Below are 27,820 nucleotides of genomic sequence, written 5' to 3'. Positions count from 1 at the left end.
GCCCCTGCTTCACTGCAGAGAATTATTTTACTTTCTTACTCCACTATTTACCGCTTAGCGGTTAAAGAGGCTAATTTAAGCATCTAAATGTTTCTTATTCTTCAAATGCATCGATTATAATCTAATTATACAGGTCTATTTATAGTACTTTATGTATTATATGAAAGCGTCAGTTCTGTGCTCATGCAGCTGATATTTTTCTACACTGTGGTATTTCTAAAGGATTACATAACATATACATAACACTTCTTTGACATATGCTTTTGTTTAAGTACAAATGCGTCTAAAAAAAACAACATCTTTTTTTCTTTTTCTTAGTACGAGTAGTCCATTATCCACCCTAAACCTCAGAATTCAGAGCTTACGAGGTGTACGTGAGAGAAACGCTGTCTAACCAAGAATGTCCCTGCGCATGTACTCTAAGTATTAAGACCAGCCCTCCGGGCGGCTCTGTACGTGGCAGCGGCTGAAACCCCTCTCTGTCCTACTCATAACCCCAGGGGTGCGCAGCGAAACAGCGTCCACACACCGAAGCGTGACGGTACTCTTCAAAAGTCAACAGAGTAAAGGTAAGCCAACATAAATGATGCCCTTTATTACCACGCAAAGCTCTTCTTTGCATCTCTGACAGGGGGGCTGAGTCGTTGAGCTCGCGTGCCTATACCGAACATGCTGGATGTCAATAACTGGATCCAACAGGTTTTTTTTTTTTTTTTTTAATTTGGAGAGGAAGCTGTTGTACCAAACACTCAGTCGAGACCTTGTGGCACCAAGAAGGTAAAAGTACTAACGACTCGTCCTTTCGTGAGCTGTGTGTGTTTATTTCCGACATACTGGCGGCATTGTATTCGAGGCAAGTCGGTTGTTTTTACAGCTAAAGGGTAGAAAGTTTGAAAAACTTTGTGGCAAAGCATCTCAGACTTTGTTTATTACTCACGTTCCCCAAAGAGGACAGTGACTTGTTTTTTTTATTTTATTTAGTATTTTGGCGCTGTTTGTAACCTGCTGTACAGACTGCAGGAGAGTGTTGGGAATTTCTTTCTAGAAACAACTGAGCTGACGTCACCGGGACGGCTACTGTCCAGCTGGAGATGATGAGCAGACTCAGGATCAGCGAGTTTCAAGTAGTCCTCCTCCGAACTTTTTGGTGCTCATACCCAGATGTAGTTCGCAAAAAACAAAAACTATTGTGTCATTTTTCTTAACGAGTCTGTTCACACATGATTTCATGAAGAAAATCTAACTTTTCACCTAAGTAGTCCCAATAGAAAGTAGTGTGAGGTCTGTGGATGTAATGGGGTAATGGGGACACTATCTTTGTAAAAGTATCACTGCTGTGAGCTCCATGAACGAAATGTGAAATCTCAGAGAAACCTGTGCAAAATAATTTAAAAAAAAAAGGCTATGTATACGACGATGTGAAATGAGAATTACTGTTTTTACTTATGTATCAGAAAGAACTATGGCTGCGACCGATGATTAGTTCCATTTCCAATAACCTGATAATTATTTTCTTGATTGATTGATTTGTTTCAGATGCAGTGAGAGTTTGAAAATACATCTACACCCATGTTACAGCTTAAAAATAGGCTATGGAGAACCCTTTCTAAATGTTCTCCCCTTCCTATGACGTGACTAATCGCCCCGACGTGGCAGCTAGACTGCGGTAACACCAGTTGTCTATTGCCAGATTGCTGTTTTGCAAACCGATTCATCTGGTTAGAAGAGCTCATTCATCCCACAGCGACACCCTTTACAGAGTGGGACTTTCACACAGTTATCAAAGTGGAGAAAGATGAATGTATCTGTTGATCACTTGTCCGCTTGAGAACTGACCACTTAATTTGAGTGAATTCAATGCACAGATCAGAAAGGCTATGTCCATCCCTTGGCAAATACTACCAAATGTCACTGTACAAACAATCCTAGTATAAAAGCTTGTAGATGAGTGATGCCCTGCAGGGATTTATATGTAGCGTGATGGCAATAAATGGAAGGCAACAAATGGAGAGATGTCATAGATCTGTCAGCAGTGATTGTGCTGTGAGGCAGGTGACATGCACACTCGAGCTGATGATGTCTTCATAGGGCTGAAACACAGAACAGCTTTATTCAGTTATGTGAGGCGGCTCTGTCTGACGAGCTAACCTTTTCTATTTATCTCGTTGCAAGTTGCAAGTTGCAGGCTGGTTATGCCTTTTTTAGATATGCTATATATGTAAACTCCTGGGTGATGTGTGATATCTTCTTACAACATTTGTGTCTTTTTTTTTTTTTTAAATTAAACATATTTGTACAAGACTTCGACTCTTTACATACCGGACAAGATTTTTGGACGTGGACGGTGTTCTTTTGCACATAAACTGTGAGTGTGCTTGCTTATGTAAACCAATGCATGCTCAAAGATGCATGCCTGTATGTCTCTTTTATGTTAATGCATGGTTTAAAATCTGCCCCGCTCTGTAAACTGTAACCCTGCAGTATGAATGAGCTCGTCTGTCAGGCAGAGATGAACCCGTTTGCAGTTTAGTAATAGTTTATGGGGGGCTACCTTACTCTTCTTTAGTCACGTACAGGGGCTGGGAGAACATTTCTAAATGGTTTTCCCTCAAGGTAAAACAAAGCTAGCCTATTTTTAGTTGAAATATACGGCTGCAGATGTTTTTCAGCTCTCTTTGCATCTGAAACACATTTGCCGTAATGTCGTCCACATATGGTCAGCAGAAAACGTTTTAACCCTTTGCCGCCCTTCTCCCTGATATTGTCTACATTACATTAACTTAAGCAAAGGCAAATTACACTAAGTGCATTCAGACTAAACAAGAGCTAGATGTTGTCTAGTTTCCAAGGTCAGCTAAACGATATCGGAAATGCTCATTTCTGCCATGTCAGAACAGGAAGAGACTAAAAATGCCAGAGTAAGTAGTATCTCTGTTGGTAGGCTGGCTGTGTGAAGTTGCAAAAGTAGAAGGACTAGAAAGCTCCTTGTGGGTTGTGATCTTTAGTGGAAGTGAAAGTCAAAGCAAATGACTCAACATTGTCTGGAGACAGTGTGGTGGCGGTCACTGCTGATACTATGCAACCATTCAGAACATATCAAATAAGAAATTCTGTTCTGTTTATAATGAAATGCGCAGAGAAGCTGCAATGACACGTTTCAGGTCTGAATCTGACATTGTTTGTAGTAGAGAGATTTCAGTCACCCCATGTTTGACAGGCAGAGATTGTCTGAGCATGTTCACAGCCTCCGTGTGCACATGCATTTACCATATGTGACGTATTATGTAACACGCTTGTATCACTCTGCACGCATGTGTGTTAGCATGATATGAGTGTCCGTGTTTCGTCTATGCCTGCCTTTGTCTTTATGTGTGTGTGTGTGTGTGTGTGTGTGTGTGTGTGTGTGCTCACTGATTAACATCATTCAAAATATCTGTTCAGCATCAACCGTGTGTAATCTCAGTACAATGCTTACAGACTTTACAGTGTATAAAAAGTTGGCAAGCATCTTGTATGTCTTAGGAAAATGTTTTTATTTTTATTTTTTATTTTAATCAATATAGGGTGCTGTTTTATTTCTCCCAACCTCTTTTATCAAAATACTGGAATTTGGTCCTTGTTGCCAAAATGTATTTTAAAAAAAATGTAAACTGCAGCGATGCCTCTGCAGGCAAGAAAAGCCAGAAAGCGCTTGAGTTTTACAGCTTTGTAACAAGTTTTGCAGAGAGGCATAGGGGTCAGTTGGAAATTCTGGCTTTGCTCTGTGAGTTAAATAGTTCCATATTTCACTCTGGGAACCATTTTATTTTTGTCAGCATGTGCATTCTGTTGAATTTAGCAAAAAACAGACTGAAGGTCAATCTCATCTCATGCTTTCCCTCAATCACATGCCTCCGCCTCTTTTTTTGTCCTCGTCTTCTTCGTCTAAATCATCTCTGACACCTTAAACATAACCTGTAGATATGATTCTGAAAGTCATGTTTAGTTTATAGAAAACATTTCCTACACTTATTGAAAGCTTAAAAAAAGAGTTTGGAATAGGTCTTTTGCAACAATATTGAACTATTGTCCCAGTTGTCATGACAACGCTCTCCTACTCCCATCAGCTCCAGTGCTTTTTGGCGTTACTTTTATTTGGATTTCTGATTAAAATAGATATTTCAAACTGACAGGAGAAAAGCTTAAGAGGGATCATTTTTATTGTTAATCAGACAATCTGAAATAGACGTCCCTGTCCTGGCATAATGTTTTAATCTGTTTTACTCAACTGAAAAAAGATATATTTTACTAACTTCTTAATAACTGGCACTTGTGTGACCAAAGACAGCTGTTGCTCGGCCCTGCCAGGTTTTTCTCCTTTGGATTTGTTCTCAAGTAAGGTCCAGAAGAGAAAATGAACAAGATGTTGAGTACATCACTGTCTGAGTAAATGTTTCCTCAGAAACCCCTGCCCCATTACAGACCTTAGATCCTGAATGTGTTGCCAGAGAATGTAATGCATCGGTTTCTTATCTTTCTCATGAAGTCACTCCTCCTTGTAAGACAGCAAACGTTGAAGCAACACATGGCTACAGTTGAGTTCCTGTGGTGTGGTGTCATCATTAAATCCAGGCAAATCTTTGCTACAGCAGAACACAGCTCTGGTGCTCGCTTGTAAACCAATGAAGGAACAACAAAACTTGTTCCAGTCACCTAAAAATGTCCCTCAAGGTACAAACAAGAGGTCTTGCAAACCAGTACCAGAATAATTTTTCTGCATACTGGATCTCAAACCCACAGAGCTGTGTGTCAAATGAATTTGAAATACTGTGCTGCACAGTGATGTGCAGTAAATAGTCCCTCTGTTTAGCTGCCCTGATTCGGCTTATAGCTGCCAGGCTCAAAAAAAGCCTTATTGGCCAATATCTCATAACAAGACCTTAGCTTGTGAGGTTTTGGTTTTCCCATGTGATGCTGGCAAACAAGAAATGACACACATGGAGTGATTGAGAAGACAACTTTGCCGCAGATAAATACCTGCTGGCTGATATGCTTTCCATTAACTTTATCACTATGGAATGAATTAATTAATCAAGGTCATATAATTTAGTGCAAAAACCAAGTGTTGCTTCTTTTCAGACATAAAACACAGGTTTGTAGCACAGGAAGATCTGTTAAACCATATGGGTCTATGTTCAAAATACAGCTGTCCTCTCGTGACCTTGTCATATCATATTCTGCCCTGTCCTCGGTGCTATTCCCTACATTTGCCAGAACTGCCAGGCAAGGGTCAGGGCTCGGGAACGTGGGGTAGTAAATGTAACAGGCCTATTTCCAGGAATGTGACATGGGTGTTACAGCTTGCAACAACAGGCAAGACTGTTTGTGCGTTTGGGCTGGGTAATCACACAGGCTGTAAATTACAAGGGAAAAGATTTGGCCCTTTCATTTGTAGTTAATAGTTATCTGGGCTGGCATTCGTTGGATAAACAACCCGGGGGTGTTTGGTAAAGGCTGGAATGTAAATACTAGTAAGACTACTTTCCCCTTAGATTTGAGAGTTCTTTATGAGCATCTTTCAACAAGATGTGGCCATTGTAATTTAACATTTAAATAAAATAAAATCTGTGGTGTGTATTTGTGTTCTGGTGTTCAGTCAAAAGTGACAATGAAGATCATTCAGGTAATGCTTTGGTACAGACATTGCTTTCATGCTCCAGGACCGTCCATGTGCACCCAAGCCAACTAACCACAAGGGTCATGCATGCATAACAAATATGTGCTTAGTCCTTGCAATAGTCGTGTTAGATGGTGGGAAACTATTCAGTGTCCATGGCATAGGAGCTTCTGCCATTTTGTAGTTAAATTCAGTGTCATTTGCACAGGCATGCACATTTTGTATATGAAATTAGTCTCCCAGACACAGTCGGTCAAAAGAAGCTCAGAAAAAGCTTGATTTTATTTTAAAAGTAGCGTTCTGTATTTACACATCGGCGGAGTATGTAGGCGTGTTTGGAAACAAGTTAGGACAGCTCTGCAGTTCTTCTCTGTGCAGTATGACCTTTCTATGCTGACTAAAACTGATAAAACGCTTTTACTCCCAAGCCAAAAAGTAACACCAAATATGTGTTGCTCTGTAAATTTTTCCTGTTTTAAGATTTATTACTAAAAACAAGATACAAGGCTTAGAGTTCACAGTGACTTGCTGTTTGTTTTTTAAAGCCATTTCACAGCCTTTCACTAATAACCCCTGCTGTTGGGTAACACCATATGGCATGGTTGTCTTGATGTTTGCCTCATTAAAGGATCTATTTGTCAGAAATAAGCCCAGTTCTACCTTTCATCATGTTTGTTGTAACAAATGACTTCTCAAAGGACCCACTGAACCCTGATATATTATCCTGGATATAGGTTATTAGTGTTGATGGCTTACTTCCTCTTGGACATGATGTTGGTATCTTAGCGTCTCTTTGGCTTAAGGCGCATTGTTGCAATAGAAAGTCAACTAGTATTTTGTCAGCAGGTGTCATGTATGTGAAATGAAGTTATTACAAAGCTAACAATTAAGGTGGCCCTTCTCTACTTCAGAATGCATGTTTCTGTAAGAGTTTAATTAGATGGTAGTGCAGAGAAAAGTATATGTGTGTGCTTACATTTGAAAGTATGGATATGTATGTGCATGCTTTACACAGGGAACACTAAACAGTCATCACCGAGAAGCCATGCAGTAATGTAGAATTAGATGAAATCCAAGAGGAGAAAGTGGAGCAGTGTCACTTTTCACTTAAACAAACCTAACAAAGCTGGTCTCAGTGCTAAACTGGGTTGCTGCAGGTTGATACATCATTGTTTTGTCCAACTTTTTCAACTTGAGCTCTATAGTTGGTTCTTTAGTAGCTGAAAGTCCACAGAGCTCTTGTTGCTTTGCCCTAGATAACACTACTGTTTACTGGAAAGGACAAATATTAGTGACAGGAGTGTGGCAACGCCTGACAAGAAAATCATAATAAACTTAGACATAATAGGCTTTACACAGCTGTTTGCACTGAAACTATGCTTAATACCAACAGTCTAACTTAATGTTTTGTGTATATATCATCCTTATCATGCCAGTTTACATCATGGAATAAACTGTTGATTATTTCCTCAATTGTTTAGTCTTAATTTTGAAAATACTTAATTCCAAATCTGCAACTTTACAGTTTTGGTTTACTCTCACCACTCTCATGGTCTCTCTTTCAGCCACAGATAGCATCCGTTCAGCATGTGAAAGATATAGCCTGGTTTGCTTTTTACAAGTGAGTCACTTGTGAGTTTTTGCAGTGCAGTTTTTAATTCTCTTCCAAAGGACACCGTCTAAGCTTTGTTTAGTCATTTTTCGTTACGCATCTGGTGGCCATGTTAAACTCCAGAGTAGAAGAAGGGAAATGAAAAAATGAAAATGAATTTACTGACCCTACACTCACGAGATGTTTGGACACTGTACTTTGCAGTGTCTGCCACGTGAAAATTACAGATATAGCCTTCATATTTTGTAGATACACTTTTGTTTTTCCACTTTGTCCATCCTTTTTTTTTTTCTTCTTAATAAGAACTGGGCATCGAGGCATTATGACTGCAGGCCTCCCAGCGGGGATTAGTGACTCATTTGCAGGAAACACAGTGGAAACTTTGAACATTGTTCGACCAACATGTAATTCAGTGCGGAAACATAGCATCATTGCATAAACTGTTGACTCGGGGTAATGCAAACTGCAAGTTTATTTTTATGTGTGGTTTAAGAATAAGAAGGACAATTTATCACTGAAATATTGTTTGTCAGTTTTTAGTTCAATTATGGAGGACGCAGTATTGAATAGAGGAACTTTTGAATGTTATGAAGAACAGACTGTTTTGTGACACAGGAAAAAATTTGGTACATGAAAAGTCTCTTTAATTGTGTAAAAGTATTGTGACATGATCTGATTATGTCTTTCCCTGCAGGTTATTGAAAGAGGCAGAATGAGATTACTTTCCTACATCCTCTGGGCTCTGCTCTGGTGCTGCTGCTGTTGGCCAACGCAGGCAGAGGTCTTCACTTCTATAGGTGGGTTCCCTGCTTGTTATTTTTGTGACAATGCGTCTGTTTTTACAGCTTTCATTTGATCCATTGTGAGTGTTTTTGGACTCCACCAAATCCCCTTTGGTACATTCTTGCTTCACACATCAAAGTTACATTGAGGCCAGTATTTTGTAGTACTTCAAGTTGCCCTGAGGAGGTTTCTTAAAAACAAACAAAAAGTTATGTGTAGCTTTTATTGTTACCAATATTCATTGTATCCTTGAGCTCCAATCCTTGAACATTTGTAAAGCTCATCATTTTAAGGTATTGTAAATCCAGTATTGTTTACAGCTATGACTACTGCACTTTCTTCTTTTTTCTTTCCTCTTCCTCCTTGCCTTTGTTGGCGTGCATTGCTTGGTGCATTATCACCACCTCTAGGTCAGTGGAAAAGTGTGAAAGCACTGGCAGGACAGTATCAGGTCACACATGTGCACATCCATCCTGGAGACCCACTCTTTTGAAAAAGGAGCTCCATAGTGTTACTAGATCAAAACATCCATATGGTGCGTTTAACTAGGCATTTTATTACTTGTTATTAGGAAACTGGAGCTTGTTTTGGTTTTGTTGTTTCACTGTGTGAAAATTGCCTGGGATAGGAGCATCAGAGTGCCACATGTAGGAAAGAAGAGAGTTTTGAGCTTTGTTTGCCATTAAAGATGTTTTAAATGGAGGAAGTTGCTTGGAGACCATAAAGTCTGAGTTTATTTTGAAGAACCCTGAATAACTTTTAAGAGAAATTATTGTGGCTCAATGATTCCTAAAATCAAACCTGTAAAAGTTTAGGGCCCATTGCTCAAACACAGCCTGACTTTTACAAGTAAACTTAAGTCTGCTTGACTCCAAATCAAAAGAAACAAAAAATGTACGCAGCAAAGAAAAACCTGGCAAAGTACATCTGTTTCTGAGCAATTAATGTCCTCCATCTAACCTGTGAGGAAAGGATATCACATGCAGAAAAACTTCTTTTGATATTGCATGTAGTTCAGCAGGCTGAATCTGATAAACAGTCACTTAAATCAAATTGATTTACTACAAGTGGTGGGTTCAGCTATGCTGGTTGCACACGAAAACAATGAAAGCGTTTCATTATTCCTCTTCCCTGGCAACCCCTTTGAATTAATCATGGCTCACTGTTGCCATGGAATTGTTTACAATGCATGGTGCACCCAATTCGTCCCCTCAGAGGATTATGGATGTACACCCCTCTGTAGTTTGCTGAGTAATTCTCTACAATCAAAGCTTCACAGTCTGTGGTTGATGATTTATTTCTACCTCAGTGTAAGTGTGTGGCAAACAGTGTTACCAGAAATACATTTTATAGACCTTTTTTAAAGCAAAGCACAACAGTGTTAACAGCTGTCAGTACCAGCAACTGTTTTAGTTTTAAATTAGAAATAGGTACATTTGTCAAGAAAATGCTGAAGATGAACATAACCTGAATTTGTTAGCAGGTATGCTAACAAATTCTTGATCTTTTTGACACTTCTTTGAGGAAATTAAAAGGTGACATTTTTGTAGAGAGAACGGTGCTGCTGATTTCATCTCCAGTGACACCTCTCACTCATCTGTCTCTCTCTGCAGGACAAATGACAGACCTGATCTACACAGAAAAAGAGTTGGTCCAGTCTCTGAGGGACTACATACAAGCAGAGGAGTCCAAGCTTGCTTCTGTAAAAAGGTATATTCACAAACTGTGACAGTGGACTGTGTAATCTACTTCAGTATTTCCATTTTAGTATACTTTCTTCTTCCAAAAAAGCTGTGTCTACTTGGGACTCGTCACATTTAAAATGTCTGGGTTGTTAGCAGTTCCACCGAAGAGATACTGATCCTCTAAGCATCTCAAATAGTTTCATTTAAAAATACAGAATAAGAAAAAAGTCAGAATTTACGTACTTTTACTTGTGTAGGATCCAGATACAGGGTTTGTATTTGTTATAGTAGAGTATACATGTTTTTACTTTTACTTAAGAACAGGAACAGTTGTTGGTATTTCACTTAATCCTTACCGCTGTCCATATTATGCTTCATTTGTGTTTTGTAGTAAAAGATACTATTGCAGTAGTCTTTAAAATAATCCCTGCTTGTGGATTAAAGTGTCAAAATCATCTCAGTAGCACAGACTCATATTGTAAATATTAATAGTTTCATCAACAGTCAGCAATAGCACTAACAAATTGAAGAAAACATTTACATTTGTTGCATTAACAATCACCAAAGAGTTTTGTTCATATTAACAGTTCTTTAACCATTTAGTGGTTAGAACTGTGTATTTCTACCATGTATAGAGCTCTAACATTTTAACTTAATTTTATTTTTTGTCAACACTTTTCCACCAGATCTTTCCAAGTGACTGAAAAAGAGCAGAACATCTACTTTAATGTCAATGTAAAGTCATATGTAGAATGAGTACAGCATCTTCAAAACGTCTATGTATCTGTCTAATGGGAGCTTTTACTGTTGTAACAATATTTTGTCCATCTATCTCTTAGCTGGGCCAGCAAACTAGATGCTCTGACCAGAGTGTCCACCTCTGATCCAGAGGGCTACCTGGCACACCCAGTAAACGCTTACAAACTGATGAAGAGACTCAACACAGAGTGGACTGAACTGGAGAGCCTGGTGCTTCAGAACCCCTCTGCAGGTAAGGAAAGGAAGGACGGAAGGAGCGTGTTATATTAGTTGTAATCTCTATGCTTTATTTGTGTAAAGTTGACTCCTGCACGGTCATTGAGGACGGTCAGGCCTGTTGCCTGACTGAGAGTATACAGACATTTGCTGCGACAAACAAGCTCAGACTGTACGTTTGAACTGTGCCTACTTGTATGCAACACCTCATACCATGAGGTGTAAATGTACCAATAAACGTATTTTCATCCAGACTGGTTCCCTTTTCTTCAAATCTGCACCTGTTAGCCTTCTTTCTTGCCTTTCCGTTGACATTGTATGTATTCATACGTCCAACTCTAAATCTGAATTCACTTTTCCAATGGGACTTCCCTGAACATGAGCACAGAGCAAGTGAAGAGCAGCAAATATTAAATCCAGAGCGGATGTGAGATGAGTAATCCAAGCTTTAAAAAAATTAAATGGAAATTTCTCCTCAAATAGTCCCCATATAAACAGAGAGAGAGAACAGAGGCTGTCATGTTTCAGCTGCAGCTGTTCCTCATCTCTGCATATTTTGGCCATGTTCTTTATTTCTGTGTGTGTGTGTTTGGACATGAAAGTCTAAACGTTTATACATGAGTTCATAATGTGTCTGTGTGGCAGATAGAACGAGTTGAGTCACACAAATGGATCTGTATACGTGGCTATGAGAGAGTGAGCGAAATTAGATGTAACCCTTATAAACACAAGAAGATAGAAGACTTGCAGTATTTAGATAATGTATAACCTTTTATTTACATTAGCAGATAGAGCGCATGCTTTAGCTACAGATTTATTCACGTCATGTTAGAAAAGTTGAAAGAAAAATTGACATTTGCCAGGCATACATCATATACAGTGCAGGCTCATTTATTGATTTTGTTATATGATTTGTTTGTACAGAGCACGTACAAATCAATCAAAATATGAAATGAGAATGTCACATCCGCCCTCGGGAGTTTCTTTTATATTTTCTCAGATGTGATACATGATATGAATGGATGAAAGAATATGTAGACAAACACATGACAATACTTCTCCAGTACATAGTACTTTTTGTAGTAATCATCATTAACCACACACTAACTAACCAAGACTCCGATATATGATTATCACGCAGCCTGAGAAGGATAATATTGGTTACTCAGAAAGAATGTTTTATTTATTTATTTACAGAAAGTCTGGAACTCCTGTGGCAAGAAAGTTTGTACTGGCTTATTAGGTTATACGCCTGAATGCGTCCAAGATATTGGCTTGTTAGCTTTGTTTTCAATAAGAATTTGTGCGGCAAACACATTGAGACAGGATCAGAGGCAGAGAGGAGAAAAGAAGAGGACTCTGTGGTGATTTACAGTTTTATTGTTTTAAAATGTATTTAAAGCTTCTTCTTTTTTTTTTTGGCCTTTTCAAGCTTTTATTTCTGATAGAGACAGCTGAAAAGTGACAGGAATGTGGGGAAAGAGAGATGGGGAATGACATTTGGGAAAGAGCCACAGGTCGGATTGAACCCTGGGCTTCCGCAGCAAGGACTGAGCCTTTGCACATGGGGCGGCTGCTCTACCAACTGAGCTAAACACTGCCCCAAATGTATTTAATATTTAATAAATCATAATCAGTACCACGTATCTTTCACTTTACTGTAGCCTTGACTTTACATAAAGTTAGGACATAAATAAATGAGTTTATTGCTGGTGTGCATGTGTTCCTATCATGTTTTATGAAGTTTTTCATTGTCAAAAACATCCTGACATTCCTGACCATGTTTTCTTACTTTTCCTCTCCAGGGTTCATTTCCAACATGTCCGTACATAGACAGTACTTTCCAGATGAAGAAGATGAGACGGGTGCAGCCAAGGCACTGATGCGTCTTCAGGACACATACCAACTGGATTCTGAGGCTTTCTCCAAAGGAAAGCTACCAGGTAACCAACAGTGTGCATTGAGAGAACATGAATATTTATAGAGTTTATATGAAAAAAAGAGAGGAAGGCAAACTGAACCCACCCATAATGGGTGGTTACTGTGTGTATACTATTTCTCTTTGTGCTTTGCAATTTGAGTTTCAGACCCTCCCGACAGAGTAAATTCTTTGTAAAATTAAGTCTTGTTGACCATTGGGGTTTGGGTTTAAAGTTAGAATGCTGTTAGTTTAAGATGAGGTTGGAGATATTACTTTGGTTGTGGGCCATGATTGGATTTAGGATAAACGTGTATGGGGTCAGAGTTAGAGTAACCATGGCCTAGTTTTATACTACTAGGAGTTACCAAAGTCAGACATCCTCATATTGGATGATTTCAGTGGCACTCACACACAATTTGGATAGAGCACAGGTATGAGGTGTGTATACAGGCATGTGTGTTCAAGCCTGTGTTTGTATGCGTGAATCCGTGCCAGTTGATGCTGCGCTGGAATCCAGTAAGTCAGTAAAAATGGCTGGCAAACTAAAATAAATTGAAAAAGTTGAAAATATTCTGCCAATAGTATCTTATCACATATATATATATATTGACTTTGGCATATGCTGTATGTTAAGTAACAAGAAAATACAGATGAATAACTAAATTAAAGAGGCAGCGGGATTAGAAAAGTCAGTAACTGTGTTTAGAGTTTTAAAGGTCCTGTCTGTAAGATTTAGGGGATTCTATTTACAGAAAATGGCAGCGATAGAATGCGGAACTATATTTTTATTATGTTTTTGTGGCGTTAGAATGAGCTTTTTATATCTACAGACACAGTGGGTTCTCTTTTCACAGTGTCCACCATGTTTCTACAGTAGCCCAGAACAAACAAACTAAACACTGACTTTAGATAGGGTGTGGCCACTGCAGTGTCTCCTTCACACTTGGAATTTGGATTTACCGTGAGCCATTGAGCTGACACACTGACTTGTGGCTATTGGTAAGGCCCAGCATATATAAGTGTACAGACAAAAGCAAAAAAAGCTCATGTGCGAGTGGAGGGGGTAGAAATCCAATCCAATATCTGCAGGATTAAAGATAATGAATCCTGCCCCCAGGTGTTCACTCCAATGCCTTACTGACGGTGGACGACTGCTTCGACATGGGAAAGACCGCGTACAATGAGGCAGACTATTACCATGCTGTTCTGTGGATGCAGCAGTCCTTGAAGCAGTTGGACGCCGGCGAGGAAGCTGTGGTTTCCAAGGCGGAGATCTTGGACTACCTCAGCTATTCTGTTTACCAAATGGGAGACTTACCGCGAGCCATTGAGCTGACACGCCGACTTGTGGCTATTGGTAAGGTCCAGCATATATAAGTGTACAGACAAAAGAAAAAGAAGCTCATGTGCACATACACATTACACTTGCTCTCTCATTCATTCATCTCAACATGAGTCAGGCTCATTATTTGTATTTTTGGCAACCATAAATGATGGGTGAATGGGTTCAGGGTCTCAATTTTTAGAAATTTAAAATAGCTTTTGACATGCATTTAAGGAGCTAGTTTTGCAGTTGCCTCCCAGAACACATACAGAGATCAGTAGGCTGACCAATGCAGCCACAGCACTCTGCTGTGGGGTAATTGATGGGTTGTCTTCTTGCTGTTTCACTAATCACGGCAGTACGCCCTCCTCTATCACTGCAGTGGTGTGCTCGGCTTGCCAGAGCAGCCGGGTGTAGTCCATTTGAAGTAAGAGCCCATGGTTTGTAACTGTTATTTTAGTCTCTGCATCAAGTGGTGTGTTGACAGCTGCAGGCCATCATTTTAGACCTGTGGTATGCCTGTTTACATGTCAAGTGAAATGGCTTGAGGTAGAGCGGATGTAGCAGACACAGTGAAAATTCACATAACAATTCATATTCAGGTAGGGAAAAGCAAGAAGCAAGGTTTAGTTCAGATTAAGAAAATATATTGTGGAGGAATGCAGTAAAAAAAGGGAAAGAGCAAGGTGAGCAATCACTTTTTATTGTTTGAAAGTGTTGAAAGTCACCAAAAAATACCAAAAAATGCATTAGTTTACAAGAGCAATGAAACATTCACACTCATATAATAGGCTGACATAAGCAAACATTAATGGAGTGCCGCAAATAGCGAGGCTAGACAATACATGTACATCATGTGTTAACGGAAAATAGATTTTGTCACTGTCTCGTCTCCCACATAAATATTCTTATATTAAGTGCCAATTAAATCAGTCCTTCTGGTTTTCTTTAGCAGATCTCCATTAGTAGGAAGTGGTTGCCATACTGGTCTCCGCCAGGACTGAATTTGTGTAACCAAATTAGGTTAAAGCAGCACTGTGGGGAACGAGCAAGCATACTCATTTGTAGGTCACTGGGTCCCCGTCTGAGTGGTCTGCCCCCTCCAGCAAACTGCACATTTTCTTTTTGCAAGAACCTTAATCAAGTCAATATTTATGATGCACTTTGTTTACTGTTGGTGTTTCTGTAATTTTGGTACACAGGGCAACTTTGTTCCAACATAAAAATGTTCAGGAGGAACAGTATGTTCCTGTATTCCTCTGCTCACTGAGTATTCAGTGTATTTCCTCAAAACTCCACAAGGGGGTGTGCTCTCTCTACTAGCCACTATGTAACTGCTTCAGTGCCTCAGACACTAACCAAGAACATGAGGGAAGACACTCAGGGATTGCTGTGCTGGAAGAAGAATTTTAATCTCAGTAAGATAGCAAAACCACACCATAAAACACTCCAGGACAAGCCAAAATCCTGCATAAAAATGTCACTCAAAATTATTGTACTGATTTAGAAGAAAAATATACTTAAAGTCACCTTTCGTGCAGAATGGTCTCATGTCGTTATTATAATATTGGACCATTATTATTGATGCATTACAACATAATGTTATAGTTGGTCTATGCACTGCTAATTTGAACAGTTTCATATACTGTAGGGTAGCAAATCTCCCCCCTAGATTGTTGTGGAGTGGAAGTATTAAGTAGAAATAATAAAAATGGAATGGAAAAAGGACAAGAACCCCTAAATTGTACTTGACCGCAGTACTCAAATATATAGTATATACTTGTCCACATTAGTCCACATTGACTGTAAATGGAAACTGCCATTGAGTAAATATTTTTTATATTTAAAATCAAAAATTGGTTTCAGATCACATGGAATAACATCATCATATAGAATAGTCTTAATCAGTGTGATGATTCAGAGATTTTGGTGGAAAATTCCCAGAGTCAAATACTAATATTGCCTTAGGACAGACCTTTTCTATGTATATTAGGCTTTCTTGGCTCAAATAACATTATAATAATTACATAGGCATTCAGGAATTGAGCCAAACTAAGTAAGTAAACACACAAGTGACAAGGCTCCGTCTGGGGGAAGGCCCACAGAGATGAAAGAGACACTAAGATTGACAGTGCAGTTCTTTTTCTATCTTTTTAAAAATTAATTTGGGTAGACTATGAATAATATTATTCCTCCTATCCTAAGCACTATAAGTTATCCTGTTTTCAATCACAGTTCAACTTTTCTTGTACTGACAGACTCCAGCCACCAGAGGGCAGGTGGAAACCTGCGGTATTTTGAGCGCTTACTGTTTAAGCAACGCAATGAGATGAACAAAGACTATGAGGCTGCTTCTGAGGAGCCCATCCAGCTGGGAACCTACAGCAGACCCAAAGACCATCTCCCAGAGAGAGAGGCCTATGAAGCCCTCTGCAGAGGAGAGGGCCTCCAAATGGTGAGTGATGAAGAGAAAGATAAAAGCCTGTTGACGGTAAGGCAGGCTGTAATCTGAAGACCTGTGTTTATTTTCAGACTGACTTTGGGTCTAAATTAAAAGCTCTGCAGATCCACAGAATTTATTCTTGAAGGAGCATTTGTATAATGAGACAAAGGTTCATTATGTTCTGTTCATCCTCTATATTTTACTAGAACGACGCAAGGCGCAGCCGTCTGTTCTGTCGCTACCATAATGGTAACAAGAACCCTCTTCTCCTGCTGAAGCCCATGAAAGAGGAGGATGAGTGGGACAGCCCCCACATCGTACGCTACCTGGAAATGCTGTCACATGAGGAGATTGAGAAGATTAAGGAGCTGGCTAAACCCAGGGTGAGACAAGATGCAATGAATAAATAAGAATAAATATACAAAATCTTCACTTAAAACAAGACATAAAATTAGATATATTAGTACTGATAAAGTTCATCAACATACTAATTCTGGTTAGAACTTATCAGCTATTAATTGGGATATAGTAAATGCAGTGCAAGAAGCTGTTTCATGACTTTATCCAGGGTTAGGTGGTGTAGTTTAACGTAAGCACTGATGGAATCACAGCTAAACAGCACACCACACCGAGAAGAAAATCTTTTTCCTGTTATCGTATCAGACACATTCAAAATTAGGTGTGCCAAAGACCAATCATTCACTCTGAATGTACTGAAGTTGTTCTCATCTCAGATCAGAATGGTGCCTGCTAAACACAAACATACAGCTGCTCTGTATTTTAAGGAGAAAAGTCAGTGTTCCAATAAAAATCATTTATTTAGCACTTTAGACACATGCTTAACCCTATGTGATAAAAAATCATTTGTGACACAACAGAGATATATGTACATGTTAAACAATGGGCTTCCTTGTTTATGATGACAAACACTTGTTCATATATGTGTGTTACTTTTGTTTTTTGTAAGCTTGCCAGAGCTACTGTCCGTGACCCCAAAACAGGCGTCCTGACCACAGCCAACTACAGAGTGTCAAAAAGGTAACTTATTTAGAAGAAAGTTTCCTTGAGTACCCTTTTGTGGATTTTAGTTATTCATACATGATTAGACCTCTTTATTATTTGACTATTATTATATTATTTTATATATATCTTATAGAGCTTTGTTTGTTTTTTTTACCAAGAAACACTGTAAACTGCAGTGAAATATGTGTTCTTTGGGCCGAAAATGAAAAATTGCACATAAACAAAAAGCATAAAAATCCATTCAAATAGTGGATGAAAAACACACATGCACACACTGCATTTTCTTTTGTAAATTTTCTGAAAATTCAGTTAAAATGTGTGCTGCATTTAGAAGGAAACCTGTCTAGGGACAATTTTAGGGAAAGTCAAATAAAAAAATGTAAATCTATCTATCCATTGCCACATGTGTTTGTGTCTACTTTGTATACAGTAAACTATGTGACTGTTTTTTCTCCTTTCTTTTGTTTTGTTTTCAGTGCGTGGTTGGAAGAAGAGGATGACCCCGTCATAGAAAGAGTCAATCAGAGAATAGAAGCCATCACAGGGCTAACAGTAGACACCGCAGAGTTGCTACAGGTAATGTACTGTAATACACCCTACAGAATTATATGAATTACGATATCGTCATATCACACAAACATTTGACATCTTATATTTCAGAATGATGACGATACACATCGTAGACATAAAATACATAGAAAGAATAATGTAGCTTTAGCCATCATGCTACATGTACATGCATTGTAGATGAACAAATTTGAATTTTGATGATTTTAGTTTTTTTAATACATATGACCGTTGTCATTGGCTGACCAGGTTGCTAACTATGGAGTTGGAGGACAGTACGAGCCACACTATGACTTCTCAAGGGTGAGTTGAATGTATGTGACAATTTAACACATGAATTGAGAAGTCAGCCTGGAAAGAGCAGCCATAACAACCAAGTTTTAAGTTCAGATTTGAACAGGTTTGACAGAGTCAGATTGTCTAATGTCAACAGGAAGGTTATTTAGAGGAAGGGGACAAAATAGGAAAAGATGCTGCAGCCAGAGGACTGCTTTTTAAGCCAGGGGAGACACAGGACCACTGTATTTTCAGAGCAGAGAGCTTGGCATGGAATGTTAATAGTTAAGCCACTTAAAAAAAACACATAAGCTGAGGGTGGCCTTAAATTCTCATCCAAGGGCAGCATACAATCACTGTAAGTGTTTTCATAGGATGTTGTAAGTGAAAACCCTTTGATCTCCAAGTTTTAGCCTTAGTACTTAAGTATGTATGCCATTATGTATGAATCTTTGATTAATGTAATATTGTATTGGTTGTATTGCTGGTACTTATGTGATGTTTGAAATATTTCTACTTCTGTTGCTTTTTATGTAACTGTCCATGTCCATGTTTTAATGTGTCTTGTGTTGGATGATTGTGTTTATGACCTTGTGAATTAACAAATTAACCAAGTAATTAAGTGAAAGCTGTGTCCTTGTTTTTTTTTCTAGCAGCATTGGTCCCATTTAACGTGTAATGCTAATGCTGAAATTGTTCTAAAAACACTGAAGATAACCTCAAAGCCTGATGGTGAATGTGTTCTAACTTTTTGAGAGATGTGTTTACTGCAGATCCAATCGTGACACACCCATAATCATACTGATCTAAATAATCTGACATAAATGGTCCTCAATGGAATCATTTATGCGCCCAGTTTCAAACCAGACGTCTCAAAACGTTTACTGGTTTCCATACTTCTATGTCCACCATGGTGCAATTGTTTGTATGCCTACCTCTTTTCCTTGGAATTGTCTTTCAGCACTCAAGATGCCTCGCAAACAGAATCATTTAACTCTTCTACATTACCTCACACCACCTCATTAACATCACTCATTTCCTCACATTTCTCCCTGTTGAAAAACCATCTGTCTAATCCTCCTGAATCATCAGTATAGGACAGCGATCATTTGCTGTCATTTCTTTACCAATTCTCTAAAACTACAACATTTTAAATCTCCATCAACTCATCCATTTTTATCTTCATTCAAATCTCCACAGAAAGAAACTTTCCTACTGTTTTCAACAAGTTCACCCAATCTTTATTGCTGTATAGCTGTATGCACTGTGCAATGCACACGCAGCTGTCTGAAGCTTTTCTGCACATTGATGTTATCTGTATATTAGTATGTGTTTGAAGTACTTAATTTAAAACTATTAATTTCAACTAATGTAGTTAAATTATGTTTCAGTTAAGTTTATGACAGATAATAGAGTAGATTTTATTTGATATGAGTACAGTTAGTGCCCTTTGTGGCGGGCTCCTAGTGTGGGTCTTTTTGGTGATGGGTTAAACGTTCTAAACATCTGTTGCAGCGCCCTTTTGACAGCAACCTCAGGGTCGATGGAAATAGACTTGCTACATTCCTAAACTACGTAAGTACACGCGCGTGTGAGCGAGCAGCGTATTCATGGTGTATTTTCACTTTTGAATTTTATCTTTGTAGAAAGATGAACCTGATGCTTTCAAAAGATTAGGCACTGGAAATCGCGTGGCAACTTTTTTAAACTACGTAAGTACGTCACCGTTGGTTGAAGGCCGGCCGTGTTAGTCACCTGAAATCTACATCCTCCTTTTGTTGTAGTTTCATGAGCATATGCATAAGCTCTGTTTCAAACTTGTACTTGGATTGATTGACTTTTTCATAGAAGTCCACAGTCATATAGTTCAAATTTTAAAATTAGAGATTATACCCCAAAATAGATGCTGGATAAACATCCCCTCACCTGGATTATAAACATCTAAGAATAGTTTTCTGTCAATCAGTTCCAGTACATATTGTGGAGAGTTGTGTTGGCTATCCTCCATTAACATGCTGACGTAGTAGCCACTCTGAATTCTACCCTTGCTAACACTGGGTTGTACAAAATAAAATAAGAAAAAAAGGAACTTTTTTGAATGAGGTTTGTACTTAATTTTTGACTGCATATAACCAGTGATGGATTTAAGTTCATTGTTCACTTTGATACATGATGCTTCAAAACATTATGTAAGGGATGATGTACAGTGAGCTGGTCATTGTTGTAAAATAAACCCTGACAGGGCGATGCATCACAGATCTTGAATCACCCTAAAGGGTTTATTTTCACAACAGTGACCTGCTTGCTATACAGCATCCCACTTATTACATGGCTACCTATTAGACAAATCAATATTTTGTGTCAAAAAATGATTTTGTTGATTTTAAAAATGATTATTGGGTTCTCCAGAGTCTATGATCAGAACTGCGTCCATAGCAATGGTCGGCTATACAGAAATTAATGTCTGCAGGATGCTGTAATTGACCAATCAGAATCAAGTATTTAATAAGGCCGTGTAATAATGATCATGAATGTAGCTTCTCTGAACAAATAACTTGGATAAACTGGATAAAACAGTATAACAGGACTTCTGCATGGCCAGGCATCAGCAGGTACTACAGAAATGAAATAAAGCAATTGACACTTAAACATATGGTATAAGGGAAATACAATTCCCATTTTACACAACTACTTTCCTTTTTCCTTAGTCTTTCTTGTCTTCTCTCTTTGTAGTAAACATAGCAATTCTTCAATGTTGGGTAAAGATGTGTGACTTGTTATTATGTGCATTATTTCTTTCATAGCTCGTTTTTTATATACCGCTCAGGAAGCAATAGTTTGTAATTTTTTCTTCTTTTTTATTTTTTTATATATTTTCTAATGGAATGACATAACATAAAAAAACTTATGACATTTGATCTGTCAGTTAATTAGCATCCCCTGGTGTTTATGGATGTATAAACATATTCACAAAATGATATTTCCACGGTCATAACATTTGTATTCCTTTAAATTACAGTATGGCATACAACATATGCTTTGAGTGTTGAAATGTAATATGTTGCTTTGAAAGCCCAAAACACTTTTTTTTTTTTTTTTTGGGAAAGAGAGAGTGTTCACAAAAGTAAGGAAGAAGTCTCCAACCAAATAAAGAAATAGACCAAAAAAAATGTAACAAATTTGTTGTCCTTTCTCAGATGAGTGACGTCGAGGCAGGAGGTGCCACGGTCTTCCCTGACTTTGGGGCAGCAATCCGGCCGAGAAAGGTGAGAGAAGTAGAAGAGTGTGTTTGAATGTGAAGAAATACTATGACAAGAGCCATGTCAGCGTGTTTACTTCATATGACTAGTGTCCCCTGTGGAACTCAGATCTGAGTCAGTATTGGTATAAGTGAGGTTCTCTGTGCATTATTCTGTGTTGCAGGACAATTTGTAGGAAGTAGATCCTTGATTCCTCCTGCATGCTTGACTTTAAAGATCTTCACATTTAACCTTCCTTCTGACTCTGGCTCTGCTTTTGCTGCAAAGCAATCTCCTTATGTTTTTTTTTGTTTGTTTTTTTTGCAAATGTGGCAAGCAGCAACATTTTATAGTTTTTATATAACTACAATATGTATACATGTACATGAGGAACAGTGAGTGAGTATATAAAGTGCTCTCTTGGGTCTACTTCTGTTCCAGGTATTCTTTATTCATGTGTCTCCACTTTCCTTCTCTAATTGGATGTCATTTCTCCACAGGGGACAGCAGTCTTCTGGTACAATTTGTTCAAAAGCGGCGAGGGAGACTATAGGACCAGGCATGCAGCCTGTCCTGTCTTAGTAGGAAGTAAATGGGGTGAGTCAAAATTCATATGAATCACAATTAAGTATGAATATGTTGAATACAATTAGAAAACAACTACATTGGAGTTAATAAAAGCTGCTATTTGTTTAGAAGATAGACCTACATGTAACAAATTAGAGCTGTCTAATAGGCAACTGGTAAGAGAAGCTCCAGTGTAATAAGTGGGTGAGCGGTCCTCGTATCTACAGTCTTCTGTCCGTTGTTGACAGATTAAGTTGCTGGACTCAGTGATTACAGATAAACAAGTGCAGCTAGAAACAGATAAAGTCAAGGCCAATTTAAGACTGACTGGAGGACGTGAACACTTGAACAAGGAAATCTGCCAAAGCTTTGACATTTTGTGCAGGATGTGTAACAAAAGCAAGCATTTGGTGAAAGAAACCTGTACCACACTCTTTATACCATACTGAGCAAATCCTTTTACCACCTGCTGACAAAAACCTTGTTTTGCAATTTTTGATCGTCACATATTTTTCTCTTTTGTTTTGTCAGTGTCAAACAAGTGGATCCATGAGCGTGGTCAAGAGTTCAGGAGACCCTGTGGTCTGACAGAAGTCGATTGAAGTTTGACCCACACCTAAAGAACCTGTACACACACAGACACACACAAACATGCATACACACCCTCAGTAGTGCCTTAATTTTGGCAGTGATGCAACTCACACATTATTCAACACTTACACAAGTGTTCTCTCCCCTAACTTGTTGACATGATCAAGAAATATTTTCTGAGGAAATTGGCACTGGTGTGTGGGATCTTTGTCCACATACTGCTCCGTTTAAACGTCTTTACTCAGAAGTAACTGCTTTTCCAAGTAAAAGCATTAAAATTAGGTATGATACAGAAAAACCTTTACTAATGTCTGGTGTTAAAATATTAAAACACACAGTGGCAAAAAACCTTAGCAGCAGCAACCTTAGCAAATGGTGTCACAGAATGTTTGATTTCTTTACATCTCCACACATATTTCTGAATCAGAACAGCAACTAAGTGAAAACAATTGTAGACTGTATCACACTGAGATATTATAAATTACAAATGAAATGCTTCAATTTACATTTTAAATTTGTCTTGTTCAATACTGAATACATGTTCCTAAATATTTGGTCAGAAATGTCAGTTTACAAAAGCACATTGGATGCAGAGTAAAGTCATGGTATTGGATTTATATAGAGAGATTTTTAGATTGGGATAGACACAAATTGGCTTTACTGTATCTTCACAATGGGTTACACTCCCGTCACGCTGTGCTTTATCATTTGCACCCAAAGTGTTTTAATCTCCTTCAAACCTAACAGAAGAATAAATTTCCTCCAAATCATGTTCATCTGATTTTTATTTATAGTGTTTAAATTATTACACTGTTACATTTGTGCTCTTTCTACAAGACGACAAAACAAGCAAGTCAATAAACAGTGTCTTTTATTAAAATGGTTTGTGTCTTTATTCACAATTAGAACTATACCAGTGACAGTTACATGTTTATGTACACATAACAGTGATGGTCAAATTTTGCCCCTGATAAGAGGGTACATCTACAAATTCACAATAAAAATGAATTGATTCCATGCGGAACTTTATTTGTTAAAGCTCTTGCACGCCTTGCATACTTTTATTTTTGCAGCTAAGGCATGAGAATCAGTGTGATGTTATCAGTTGTTTGTCTTCTCCTAAACACACACACACACACACACACACACACACACACACACACACACAGTCCAGTACCTAATGGTTCACTTTCCCAGGCAGTATTGATGGGCTAAAGACAGGTTGTTGTGTTAACAGGGGAAAATGGCATAACAATAACAATTGTGTGATTTGTTTAAGTTTTCTTCTCATTCAGTGATCCTCCTTGACAGGAAAATAATTGTATTATTATTATTGCATCTTAAAATTATAGAAAGAGATTATAGAAGTAATTTGAATGCTTGTGGTTCTCACACACACCCCTTTTCCCTTTTCCACGTGATGTTGTTTCACATCCTTTGTCCCCTGGAGCAACCCTCCAAACCTCTGTGAACTGGCGCAGCATTCACATCAATTCTGAAACGCAGAAGTGATGGCAATGATCTGTGCGATTTATGAGAAACTGGGGAATTTAATTAAATGCTCAACACTTCAACAACTAGCAGGGGGGATTCATGTAAACCTCATTATATCCGTAACAGTCACATTTTTCCCTCTTTCTCCCTCCAATGTAATTACATGAGAGAAAGTCTTCCTTTAGATAAAAGGAGATGCCAATCCTAATAAGTGTTCATTTTTCCAGACATGGAACTGCAGGTGGAAGCTGCTTTCTTTTTTCTAAATGACGCCCATTCTCTTATTTGTCATGTCACATACACAGAGTTAATATCTCATCTCAGACCAACACATTACTTTTGCCTACTTATACTCATTATACTCATTTAACACATTAAATGTTTGTCTGCTGTGTTTTGATTGCTGTCGATTCTCCCGTGATTCTGATCCCTTGTAACAAATGGCATGACTTCTATGTCTGAGAATTAATGTCAATGCTGTTCCAGTTCACATGTATGAGAGTTAATTAACAAATCGCACACGCCACTAATAATCGAATGAGCACACACGATAGAGAAGGACAAACCATTCAATATCAAATCTCTTACTTCCTTTGAGGGTCTACAAATAACTTCAAACACTAACATTATGTGAAAAGTAAATGAAGGAGAAAAACATAAAAACATTTTATTTGGCTTTAGATTAATCATGTACAATTATGTTAAAACACAAGATTTCAGCATTGTGGATCAATCCGACTACATTCATGATCTTATTGAGATTACAAAATTTCAAGATGCTCCTGTAACCATAGTAACTCACGGTGACAGAGGCGAGGGAGAGACGTCGTGCTGCTGCCAGAGCAGCCGCTGAATGAAGGCTTTTTGTCAGACGTGTTTTCACATGTTTACAAAACTTATAAAACACAGGTCTATGATATCCTCTACCATCTACCAGTTCCTACCAGAGCAGGGGTGTCTCTCTCTACCTTTAAAAAACTCCTGAAGACCCAGCTCTTTAGAGAGGACCTCCTCTCCTAGCACTATACAACAATTCTACACCTCAAATTATCATCACTAGCACTTAGTGCTACACAGCTACAAGGCTTGTGATCGCACTATACCTTGATTGTTCCCTTTTATGTAAGGCGCTTTGGATAAAAGCGTCTGCTAAATGACTTAATGTAAATGTAATGTAAATGATGTAATGTGACGTGACAGTAAAATGTATCATTTAAATATGCCGGGTAACATTGTAGCTACAGGACACATTTTTATACAGATTAAACAAATGACATAATTTGCTCACTTTGAAGGTGCTTGTAGGTGAATTTTCTGAGATAGACCAAGTGTGTGCACATCCAGAGAAAAATATATTTAGGTGCAAGACAAAAAAACATTTCTGCAGTGCACAAAACAGACTACAACAAAGTAGTTTAATCATTTTTATTAGTTTTATCTTTTTAAGGCAGCATTTTGATCTACAAGACCGTCCTCGGGTCTGAGGAAGAGGAAAAGTATAAAACTTCTTGGAATTTGGTACCCACAGATAAAGCTAGGCTGGTTGTTTAAGTGTAATGTTAATTGACCGATTTTATCCCTAGTTTTTAGTTGACTTTAGTCCCTATGCTCTGTCTGCTTCTTATAATATTTTACCGACAGGAACTGTACAAACCTCAGCGACCAGAGAGAATCCCAGCAAACAGCAGGTACTGCAGATAGCAAGCAGAACCAGCTCACGTTTACAGCCTTTGGCAGGTAAGTCGGGAACAGATCGACAAGTGACGTCATGAGACACTCCAGGCCGACAAACTGGAAGGAAGCATTGGGAGGAAAAAGGGTAAGGTTTTCATCCATTCATTCAAACGTTCATTCATTCAGACAGGTTAGTCTGGTACCTGACTGTCCAATCCAAGCAGAATGATCATGACTACGAAACACACCGACCACACCTGAGGAAAGGGCATCATGGCATTCTAGATTCATTATTATTATTAAACTCATTTACAGGCCAGTAATGGTATCTGCAGCAGCTAAACTGAACAGCAAAATATCCAACCATGTCTGCAAAAAAAAAAAGAAAAAATTGGCTCAGGCTCGCATTGGCTAGCTGCATTACTGCACTAAAATGCTGTAATGCTATGCCAGACATAATGTTTATAAGGTAATAAAACAGTCTATCAGTCAGATTGTCAAGTTGGATCTAACTGACTCAGTACTTGCCTAATTCAGCTACTTCAGAAATATCCACTCCTCGTTCATAGGTCATGTAACCCAAAACAGAGAAAATGGCAAAGCCTGCCACAATACTGCACTGTTTAGTAAACACAAGTAGAAACAGTCCCTGAAAGAAAAATGAAGAGTGGATAGCCTGGTTAATAGTTTTGGAGAAATGGATTCTCATTTAATTGGCTTGTTTTAATCACAGGACTATAAACTAATTAAACTTAAATGAAGAAATACTTAGCTTTGCAGCATAAAAATCCTATAAAGAGGCCACACAAAAGAGCAAAGAAATGCGTCTGCAGGGACAGTTGTAACTCCCAAGAGAGGTTAGGAACCCAAAGCCGATCACATAAGAGAAAAAGATCTGAGTGCCAGCATCCATCCACACCTGAAAAGGTCAAACAAAATCCATTTTTGTATGTGCACGTCTTGTGTAGAGGAAACAATATAGAAGTTCTGCTCAGATTGTATACCTGTGGATCTGAAAGGCGAGAGATATCAGGGTAGAGGTAGTAAATGATTCCATCCATTGCCCCTGGCAGAGTAAGACCACGTATGAGCAAAACCAACAGCATAATGAAAGGGAAAGTGGCTGTGAAGTATGCGCCTGAAAGGAAACACAGAAAGTAAGAGCTCAGACTCAAACAAGTTCAGTTTACAGTAATATAAAATAGAGAAAAGCAGCAAATCGTCACATTTGAGCAACTGGAAACAATGAATATTAGATATTTTCAATAATCAAGGACTGATGATGATTAATATATCATAAATATACATACACACAAATCCACTTTTGAAAGTCATGTATATTTGATCTAGCTGACTTTCTTTTGAACCAGCAGTTTGGAGAGTTTTTACAAATATGTGTGAAAAATGTCTGAATGTTCATCAGTGTTTAAGCAGCTAACCTTTCCTGTTGACTTGATGCTGTTCCAAACACAAAAATGGCAGATGACCCAGGACAGGACGAGACACAAGACCAGTTCCCACCTCAAGCTGCCCACCTCCTCGATGCCGCCAGAGATTTTTAAAACCCGGCGCCTGGACAGAGGAGGAATCGATGGTGATGGGTGGAAGGGTGAGAGCAGGAGAACAGAATTATAGGGAGAAAAGAAAACTGAGGAAGACATGGAGGGTGATTGAGAGGAGGCAGAGAGGAAAAGCAAAGGTGGGCTGTGTAGAGGGGAGGAAGAGGTGCTCTCGAATGATAGGGAGGACTGAGAAAAGAAGGAAAAGAGAGAAAGAAAGGGGGGGAAATGGATTGGAATAGAAATTACACAGAACTCCACAACAGGAAGAGTGGTGTTCGGTCTGGATGTTATGCTGAAGCTCAGATTTGGATAGTTGAGGTCCAAGCATAAGTCTAAGTATAAGAAAATATAACAGTGGGAATGAACATTTCAAATTAAAAGATGAACTTAAAACATGCCCTGATGCACCCCTCAGAGATAATAACATG

The 27,820-nt window shown here is 38.5% G+C and overlaps 1 protein-coding gene across 4 annotated transcripts; it reads left to right on the top strand.

Moving 5' to 3' along the window:
• Positions 1-413: 413 nt before the first annotated feature.
• On the top strand, positions 414-23,542 carry LOC104917796 (prolyl 4-hydroxylase subunit alpha-2). Of its 4 annotated transcripts, none has more exons than XM_010729347.3 (16): positions 414-569; positions 7,963-8,065; positions 9,665-9,761; positions 10,576-10,727; positions 12,517-12,654; positions 13,750-13,989; positions 16,215-16,411; positions 16,606-16,782; positions 17,367-17,437; positions 17,899-17,998; positions 18,239-18,292; positions 19,781-19,840; positions 19,912-19,977; positions 21,463-21,531; positions 22,005-22,101; positions 22,603-23,542. In XM_010729347.3, exons 2-16 carry the CDS (start codon positions 7,981-7,983, stop codon positions 22,671-22,673), a joined length of 1,674 nt encoding a protein of 557 aa, XP_010727649.2. In that variant the 5' UTR covers positions 414-569; positions 7,963-7,980; the 3' UTR covers positions 22,674-23,542. The 4 variants fall into 4 exon arrangements, with proteins under 4 accessions (XP_010727649.2, XP_010727650.1, XP_010727651.2 ...); XM_019264583.2 differs by lacking the exon at positions 414-569 and adding an exon at positions 650-777; XM_010729348.3 differs by lacking the exon at positions 19,781-19,840.
• Positions 23,543-27,820: the final 4,278 nt, after the last annotated feature.

Source organism: Larimichthys crocea, chromosome XXII (genome assembly GCF_000972845.2).
Source record: "Larimichthys crocea isolate SSNF chromosome XXII, L_crocea_2.0, whole genome shotgun sequence".
Lineage (NCBI taxonomy): Eukaryota > Metazoa > Chordata > Actinopteri > Sciaenidae > Larimichthys > Larimichthys crocea.
This window is presented reverse-complemented; position numbering and strand designations above follow the sequence as displayed.